The 10,168-nt window shown below is 38.5% G+C and overlaps 1 protein-coding gene across 7 annotated transcripts in view; it reads right to left on the bottom strand.

Moving 5' to 3' along the window:
• Window positions 1-1,939: 1,939 nt before the first annotated feature.
• The window catches only part of arid1b.S (AT-rich interaction domain 1B S homeolog), a 237,567-nt gene continuing 229,338 nt past the window's right edge, over window positions 1,940-10,168 (bottom strand). For all 7 annotated transcript variants that reach the window (XM_041564452.1, XM_041564455.1, XM_041564453.1 and 4 more), the window contains 4 exons: window positions 9,690-9,786; window positions 8,368-9,151; window positions 6,285-6,415; window positions 1,940-4,973 (listed from right to left, as the gene is read on the bottom strand). In XM_041564452.1, coding sequence (XP_041420386.1) covers window positions 3,279-4,973; window positions 6,285-6,415; window positions 8,368-9,151; window positions 9,690-9,786 — 2,707 coding nt within the window. In that variant the 3' untranslated portion in view covers window positions 1,940-3,278. The remainder of the gene's footprint in view (window positions 4,974-6,284; window positions 6,416-8,367; window positions 9,152-9,689; window positions 9,787-10,168) is intronic.

Below are 10,168 nucleotides of genomic sequence, written 5' to 3'. Positions count from 1 at the left end.
ATATTTTGTGGACTGATGAAAGCAAGATTGTTCTTTTTGGGTCTAGGGGACAGTTTGTCAGACAACCCTCAAACACTGAATTCAAGCCACAGTACAGTGTGAAGACTTGTGGCAATATCGGGCCGATCCGATCGTGGGCCCTAGGGCCCAACGATCGGATCCTAACGCATGGGGAACGGGTAGTCGGATCGCGGGACCGCATCAACAAACAGATGCGGCCACAATCCGATGGGATTTTTTGTCCCATCCGATCGAGATCTGGCCGACTTTCGACCAGATCTCGATCGGGGAAGCCCGTCGGGGGGCCCCCATACATGGGCCAATAAGCTGCCGACTTGGTCTGCCGGCAGCTTTAATCGGCCCGTGTATGGCCACCTTTACACAGATGTGCAGCAGTTTTCAGTGGTTATACAACTAAATATTAGTGATTCAAAGGAAAACTAAATCTTAAAACATTTTTCAGTTTATACAGTGAATGAGTAAAGAAGAATGCAGACACTGCTATTTTTTGGAACCTCCTAATATTCCCTTTTCTTCACTTTCTGTAAAGGAATAACACAAATTTGATAAATTTTTCTACATGGAATAGAATATGCAGTGTTCCCAATGCAGTTGCATGTATGAAAATAAAAGCTAATAAGGATTTTGAGCTTTATTCACTTTTTTGAACACACTGCTATTATTCTGAACACAAATTAAGTAAAATGAACAGTTGAAAAATGGAAAAGTTGTTTCTGGAAATTGTATAACCTATAATGGAGGCTTAGTGGGTTATAGATATATATATATATATATATATATATATATATATATACATACAGGATCCATTATCCAGAAAGATCCAAATTACAGGATAGCCAGCAAATAATTCTTACTTTTAAAAATGTCCTTTTCCTCTGTAATAATAAAACAGTACCTGGTACTTAATGGTAACTAAAGGTCCCCATACATGGAGAGATCCGCTCGTTTGGCGATGTCGCCAAACGAGCGGATCTCCCTCCGATATGCCCACCTTGAGGTGGGCAATATCGGGCTGATCCGATTGTGGGCCCTAGGGCCCAACGATCGGATCTTAGCGTTCGCAAACGGGCGGTCGGATCGCGGGACCGCATCAACGAACAGATGTCGCCACGATCCGGCGGGATTTTTAATCCCATCCGATCGAGATCTGGCCGACTTTCGGCCAGATCTCGATTGGGGAAGCCCGTCGGGGGCCCCCATACACGGGCCAATAAGCTGCTGACTCGGTCTGTCGGCAGCTTTTATTGGCCCGTGTATGGCCACCTTTAGCTGCATGAATCCATATTGGTGGCAAAATAATCCTATTGTGTTTATTTAATTTTGAAATGATTTTTAACCGACTGAAGGTATGACAATCAAAAGTATGAAAACATTCCTTAACCAGCAACACCCAGGTCCAAGCATTCTGGACAATAGATCTCATACCTGTATAACTAACACAAAAAACAGAAACAAATTGTTAACCAATCACGGCAAGCTAGTTTTACTGCTATAATATATTCAGGTGGGCCTGGGCCAGCGGCAAACTGGAAAAAAAACCAGTGGGCCACGCCAACCCAGACCCGTCTCCATGTCTGGCAGAGCCACTTACCTAAGCTCCTTCCTGGCTTCCCCCTATCCGATCGCAGAAGAAACAATGAGCAAGAAGAAGGTAAAGGCTGAGGGGGGGGGGAAGGGGTGACAAAGGGACCGACTGACTGACTCTGTAAACACATTCATTTTAACATGGTAGGTTCATTGACATGATATTGTGCATAAATGAGCAACCAGCGCCTGTATTCTTGGACGGACTCCAGCAAAGATTAAGATGGCAAATTAAAAATTCTGATGCTTCATGTCTTTATGTGAATACAATTTTAAATATTATACTTATATTTCAATAAATCAACCAAACAAAAATTCAAAAACACCCAGCACAGTGCTTAACAAGATTTAATGTACATTTATTCTTAACATGTGGAACATATAGTATAAAGATTTTATACTGAATAAATGATATTCATTAAGCCAGAGGAAAAGGAGGAATTTACAAGTTTTTTTTCATTTTCTTTTTTTTTTTTTAACTACAGTTCCTTGAAATACAAATATGTTGAATTATTTCACTGAGAACCCCCCCAGAAATGTTCATCCATAATATCAATTTCACTTTTATCTGTATAATATAACCATTGTCTAATTCAGTTGGCAAGCAACTAATTCCACATTGTGACCAAAAAGCAAAGTGTCCCGCTGCTGAGCCGAAATAGAGCATTAATTTATACATATAGAAATTTCACCCTTTCGGGTGGACATATGGCCAGTGGAGATCATGAATAATCAGTCATCAAAACAAACAAACAAACACCCCAAAAAAAATTGTGTTGAAAAATTGGTAATTCACTGTAACCACATCATGGGGAGAAAAGGCTAAACATTTTATAAAATTAAAAACAAATGAAAATATTTAGACCTTTACATTTTTTATATACATCACAGCCCTTGGGCAGTAGAAAAAAATAGAAAAAAAAACTATTATGAAATATGTAAAGACTCTCATACTGTGGAAGGTCAAACAAATACCAAACATGGTAGAACTGGCGCGTACTCATTAACTTATTTTTATGTATTTCCAATGTTCAGGTTTTTCTTATTTTGTTTTTATTCATTAGCCCCTGTTTTGTATTCATCCCGTACCTATGACAATAAAACATCTCCAAAGGATATGAACAGTATACTTGGACTGAGACCCCCATGTCTGAATATGCTGACAATATCACTAAAAGTCCTATTGCACACAAGTTTGGGTTCAGTGCCATAATTTCTTTTGAGAAAAGTGTGTGAAACAAAAACAAACAAACAAAAAAATATATATATATATTTATCTTGAAAGTGGAAATTACAATTTCATTGTAGTGGTGCTAGATAATATAAAACTTGCACAAGAATATTAATTTGTCCCTAAAAAAACCCCATGAAACAGCCAAGTAAAATAACAAAATGAAAATCTTGAATGAAGCAACCAACTTTTGATCGCAAAAAAGAAAAATGACCTTATACAACAAACAGAAAATATTAATTTCAACAGCTCATTAACCATTTCTTAGAGTTTCTTAGGTGTACAGAGCAAAGACTTGTTCAGGTATCTTTATTGTAATGTTTTTCTTTTAACAATTAATTTTCTTTTTCTTCTTTCTAAAGTCGATAAAAGTAACAGAACAATAGCCAGTTATATGTGACTTCCTACTTTCTTCTCACACATGCTTGGCTTCACACTTTTGTCATAACTGCCCTATTTGAAAGAGTACATCACAAATAACAGAGGCAACAACAGAGTTCAGAACAGCTGATATAGATATATCCAGCAGTCGGCCTTCCTGTAAAAGGAATTCAGATTGATTTTCCTCCACTTTGGCCATGGCCAGTAAAGCCTTGGCAGCTCTACACATCATATCCACGCTAGGTGGCTCCAGATGTGGAGGCTGAATGTGTATGAGGTTATGCTGACTCTGCTGGTATTGGGCCATAGTGGCGCCATCTTCCAGGAAGCTTATTAAGTTCCCAATGCTTCCTTTCTGAACAGCTATGGCCCTTGCTACCAATGTGTCCCCCTGAGCAAGGTTTGATAGCAACGCCACAGACATTTCTCGACAAACTGGATTTTTGCGATCCCCAACATACCTAACAAGAGTCGCATACAATTTCTCTTGCCGGCTGAATGGTGGAGTAGCTAATATAAGGTCCACATTGTTGTCCTGTATACTAAGTTTACACAATGTTTCCAGCACAAGTCTCTGAGGGGAAAGAACAGAAATGGGCCCCACAGTGGGAAAGGTATCCTGTGCCTCTGCAGATGGACACACCATCCAGTGTAGTAAGCCATCTAAAATTGGCAAGCAGATACTTTCTGTGTAAGCAGACAAATCTAGCTGTCCAGAGATATTGGCTAATGTGACCAAAGTATTTTCCCTCAGAACCTCAAGACAATCCCACCACCACTCATCCTTGGTACATGATACCCCTTTGTTGTTTTCTTCATCTTTCTCATATGTTTGTGGAGCTCTCTTTCTCTCTGGATGCTCATGGTGAAGACGTATTAGCTTCCCAAGGATCAACACCAAACCTGGGTGTTTTGACATCTCTGTGTCATTACCAGGCACAAATGATAAACTACGGATAATGTTTGAAACACATATACAACGTTTGGCCAAAGAGTCTTTCCATTCAGCTATTGTACACAAGGCAGTGTCATCTCTGCTACTTGGTTCATCTTCTAATAATGTAATATTTCTATGTTGATTGGCTTGGTGAATTCCTAAGGGAAGCTTGCAACTTTCGATTTGTAAAAACTCATTGTTAGAATCTTCAGGCAGTGCCCCTGGCCTTGCAGAAAGAACATCATCAATGGTTGCTGTTATGCTTTTATCTGTTTGCTCTTCATCTCCCGCTACAACTTTTTCCTCATGACCTTTATTCTTCTTGATTGGAGAATTGGTTGACTGTGGAGTCCTCTTATTATTGGGAATTTCCATTTTGCTTTCAAAGTGAGTTTGAATATGCTCAGTCGTGTCACCCCCTCCAAGTTGCCAATGAAGCAGGCCACTATTAAATTCCTGTACACGGCCAAGTCTGTCAGATCTATCAATAACAAAAAGATTGCTCTTTTTTACAACTTTAATTGGCAGTTTATCAAATTTACTAGCCTGTTTGGGTCTTTCACTTGAATCAATGGGCAATTCAGAATTTAGATGGGAAAAGACCTTTTCTTCTTCTTTATCATCCTCATCCTCATCGTCTTCCTCTGTATCTGAATAGTTAAGTGAAACATCCTCCTCCATTGCAGAATAAGTATCTTCTGTGGTTGGTGAAAGAGCTTTCTGAACAGGTTCACCTACTTCATATTCCTTCAGTATTCCAAAGATGTCAATTAGGCATTTTCTGAAATATTCCACCAAGAGTTCCAAAAATCCAGGCAGCTACAAACAAATACAAAAAAATATGAATATTTTCACAATTCTATAATGTCATACAAAGTTCTGATACAGAATATATTCATACAACAGAATTCACAATTTAATTACAACATCAGAAGGTTTCATAGTCTTTACAACAGAGCCTCTCGTTGTGTAAATACAAACTACATACAAATGAATAAACATTTTTAAATGTACTTGCTATGAAATTATAATGGTAAATGGAAATTAGAGGCAGAGACAAGTGTTTAACATCTAAAATTTAACAGAGAAATATAAATATATGAAATGTCCTTCCTGCTGATCTGTCGGAAGCTTTTTTTTTGTGAAGACTTTTAGACATGCTCAGAATAAAAAAAGGGCACCCGTCACCCAAAAGTTTATTCAAAATCTTATTTTTCACATAAATCAAGCAAAATGAACTTTAATGACACTATATAAATTATATGAATCTAGTTTCCGTCAGTCTGAGAATTCATAATTATAGCAAGCAGGCAGGAACCATTTTGTGGACACTGTTATTAAGACAAGCCTTGCATCATCTCAGAATCTTGTATGTGCACCAGAATGGCCAGAAAGGCAGACAATATTTGATTGACAGCTGAGATTTTTAAAAGAGTTTATAACAGCTATGAACACTTTAATAAGAAAAAGAAATTGGATTTCATGTTTAATTTGAAAATTACTTTTATTATACAGCAAACTAAATGATAAGCAAATGGAAAACAAACTATGGAAATTCCCACTATATAGAATTTACAGACATATCATATTTTAGATCAGGGTTCCAAAAAGGACATATACAAATTAATGAAAACCAAAAATGTATACCTCATTTAAGTCATATTTTACACTGGGCTACAAACCAAAAAAGAAATGTAAACATATCTCATTTTACAGAGCATTTCCTGGGAAATAAGTAAGGGAGCTAGCACACGGCAGATTCGGGGAGATTAAGTCGTCTGGCGACTAATCGCCTCTTCTGTGGGGTGACAATCTCCCCGAACTGCCTTCCGCCTGCTATAATGAGAAAACCGCAGCACCAATGCACTCGCGGCGCTTCGATTTCCAAAGTCGACCGAAATTTCCTATGAGGCAACTTCGGAAATCGAAGCACGGCAAGTGCATTGGTGCTGCCGTTTTCTCATTATAGCAGGCGGAAGGTAGGGGGAAGACAGTTCGGGGAGATTGTCGCCCCGCAGAAGAGGCGACTAAATCTCCCTGAATCTGCCTGTGTGCTAGCTCCCTAACACTTTAAAAAAAAAAAAAAGTGTAAAAAAACATAATAAATTGGTCAATGCAATATTAACCTACCTGAGACAAATTAAAAGTGGCAATAGTGCTGTCATCATATAGCAGGATATTGATAGTATCTAAAGCCCAGGTACTTTCAGCCAACAAGCCAGACTTTAGTGACATCATTACTCTCCAAGCCTCAGGTGTTACTAAATAATACAAAAACACAAGCATATATGTTAACTTTGTAACTCTCATAAATCATATTATTTTCTTTAAAGAATCATAATCTTATAGGTATTTTATACTATGTGTCCTTCTGAAATGATAAGAGGACAAATATGGGAGCATGTTAGAATAAGGGTGATGACAGATTTGTTGCTGCAGGCATATACACACAAGCAACAAATATTATACTAAATATTCCTTCTCTGGCAGTTTAGCAATTTGTATGTCGAACCACAGTTGATTCAGACTGACGCCAATGCTAAGGTTTTTTTTGGTGATTCATCGCACCAGGGAAGAACAGATTCTCACAGTTGAAAAATGTCCTCGTCTGCCATTACCCCCAGTATGTACTTTAGTATTGACTGGCAAATAGGCAAGTATAGTCACCATCATATTAAACCTTTAACAAACACATTGGTACTGGTGCAAAGGAGATTCTCTGGTACTATAACAGGTCAGCCTTGTAGATCTATTCTATTTCCAATTATGTTAAGGTCATGTTAGTTTCCCTTTAAAGCTTTAAAAATATAGATGCAAATTACGATTAGTAATTTTCTGGTTATCAATTTGATGTATTTTGGAATACTGGTACCACACATAGGCATTGACATTATACTGTATGTATAGTATTACACACAGATTTGTGAAAAGATTGTTATAAAGACTTTATCCATCTACTGCATACAACAATTCACCCGAACAGGCCGCAGCATCAAAAACTAACAACCACCAAAGCCCTGCTGTACCTGTACAGGCCTCTGACTGAATACACTGTGTGTATGAAGCCCAGACAAATGCACCTAAACATTACCAATGAATGAGCATATTTAAGACGCTTTTAACAAAATAGAAACGGCAAAAAGATTAAGTGAACACACAGCCTCTATAATTGTGGCACCATTTGTATTCTGAAGTTTTTGTGAATGACAGACAAATGGGTGTTATCTGAATCATTAATTAAGATCTGTGATTATATAAAACAATATAAGATAAAATTATCGTTTTCAGAGTGTGTATGTATTAACTGGGTATTGATTGTGAGATGCAAGAAATGAATGGGACAATTATAATATGAAGGAAGCCAAACTTATTTTTAGGGACATGTGCTTTTGTGCTGTATTTACCCAAGTCAGCACTTACAGGTGGTTTACTCAGGGAACTTATTAAATGTATGATACTATCTTCATCTACAGAAACAACATCCTATATAAAGGATTTGTGAGGGTTCTCCAAGGTTATTTCTCACATTCTAGTAGCAGTGAATGGCATCTGTAGTGAACTTTGAAGAGCAAACTAGGCAGAGATAATATAAAGGAAATATCCATTAATTATATCAACACAGTGGGAAAATATAAACATAAAACTGGGTAAATAAATTGGTTGTGCAGAATAAAAATGATATAATATAGTTAGTTAGCCAATAAAATACAATCTATAAAGGCTGGAGTGACTGGATGCAAAATAGCCACAACATTACTCTCTGCTTTTCAGCTCTCTTGGTTTCCATTGATTGGTTACCAGGCAGTAACCAATCAGTGACTTGAGGGGGGGGCACATGGGTCACAACTGTTTGCTTTTGAATCTGAGCTGAATGCTAAGGATCAATTGCAAACTCACTGAACAGATATATGCCATGTGGCCCCTCTTATAGTTGCTGACTCAGAGTTAGAGAGCTGAAAAGCAGGAGTAGTGTTCTGGCTGTAATGTTAAACATCCACTAACTCCAGCCTTTATACATTACATGTTTGCCTAACTAACTATACAGAAAATATTTGTATTTTGAACAGCCTATCTATTTACCCAGTTTTAATTTTTACACTGAACTGTTCCTTTAATAATATGAACTGGATTAAGAATTAAAAAAATATTTCTGAGAAAAGCACAGGATTGTTTTCCTCTGCCTCTGAGTGTTTGATACTAAGTTTCAACATACCAATATCTTTTGAAGTTACTTTTCTTCTTGGTTTTAAGATTGCCTGAGTGGTCTCCACTGATCCTGGAGGAAAACAAATTTCTCGCCTCACTGGAACCTGAGCAGGGGTTACCGTGCTTTGTGATGCTGTGGTAGTTGCCAAACCCTTCTGCATCTTCATGGAAGGCAGAAATGGAGACTTGCTAGGTGACATACGGTTTTCCAGTGAACGCTGAAATGATGCTGGGCTGGGAGCTCTAGAAATATGATTTGGCATTGACGGAGGGGTCTGATAAGATGATGGAGGAGCTCTGGTGATTGGCTGCATAGCTGCAGTGGGAGACATATAGGAAGGCTGACGTTGATTACCATGGGATGACCACTGGTTGTCATGATTCATTCTTTGATCAGGACCCATCATATCATCAGATCGATTCATGGCTGAGTATGATCCTGCCTGTGTTGCGCTTGCAGGGCCTTGCCTAACTTGGTATGAATAAGGCATGTCATTTCGTGATGCCCACATAGTTTGTTGAGCACCTTCACTTGCTGATGACTGCATGGATCCTCCCATAAATTGAGACCCCATGCTGTGTTGTTGCATTTGTCCTGGGCCTTGCATCCTCTCTCTATTGTAGGGATATGGATACTGTCCTTGCATGGGTCGCCTTTCTTGGCCAGAATATGAATTACCATACTGATTATACATATCTTGTTGCTGGCTGCCATACTGCATATTGTACATCTCTCCTTCATGACGTTTGGCTTGAGGAACATACATACTATCCATATGTCTCTTGTAGTTCTAAAATTGCAATTTAAATATGTGATAAAAAGTAATTACAAATCACATTTTAATACTTAAAAACCTTATTGTTCTTTAAAATGTAACAGTTTACAGATTATGGGTTAGAACAGAGGTTCCTAAATTGTGGGACTGCCCACAATTATGTTGTCACGTGACCAGTTTTCATCCACACAGCCCTGTTTTCAGAAAGGGCTGTCTGGTTGAAAACTGGCTGCTGGATTTCCAGATTTTCAAATTAGAAAATCTGGACAGGACTTGAAATAAATGACGTGAAGATCATTTAATCACTGGTCTCCATGTGATTTCACTGACCCACAGACCAGCACCCTCCTTACCCCTTACATCACATATCCCTCCCCCCTCATGTTACTGACCCACCTGGACTTCAATCAGCCAAAAGGTGGAAACCCTACCCACAATCAGCCCTAAACAACAGTGTGAAAATTAAAACTCAATCTGCAATGGAGATACTGAACAAAAATGAAAAATGAGAAAAATCTTAGTGCTGCTCACTACACTCCAGTCTTGAATTTACCTGTTGCTGGGGATACATTCCTGTCTGGTGTCCTCCATATGGTGGTTGTCCAGAAGGTGGACCTTGTCCTGGATATTGCTGTCCATAAGGTTCATGTCTAGAGCAGAACATTGATAACATGGTTATAATGTTAAACGCCACTTTAAAAAACAAAACTGCAATGTGTAGATAATACAGCTGTGAAAATAAAATCAATCAAGCCAGGATTTATGGGATGGCAACAGGCTCAGGCCTACAGCAGCTCTGGGCTTCTGCAATTAAAGCAAGAAACAGAGGTTGTAAATCCTGGAGCATCTTCTGCAGCTTATATTTAGGGGAATGAGGGAACAAGAGGCAAGGGGGCATGCAGGAGATGGGCCAGAATTATTTTCTTGCTGGGGGCCTGGGAACATGAAGTCATGTCCCCGCTAAAACACAAAGATTAGTACTCATAAAACTGAACAGCGGTTGACTAGACAAGGAAAATGTTACCCTCAATA

The sequence above is a fragment of the Xenopus laevis genome, chromosome 5S, assembly GCF_017654675.1.
Source record: "Xenopus laevis strain J_2021 chromosome 5S, Xenopus_laevis_v10.1, whole genome shotgun sequence".
Classification (NCBI taxonomy): domain Eukaryota; kingdom Metazoa; phylum Chordata; class Amphibia; order Anura; family Pipidae; genus Xenopus; species Xenopus laevis.
This window is presented reverse-complemented; position numbering and strand designations above follow the sequence as displayed.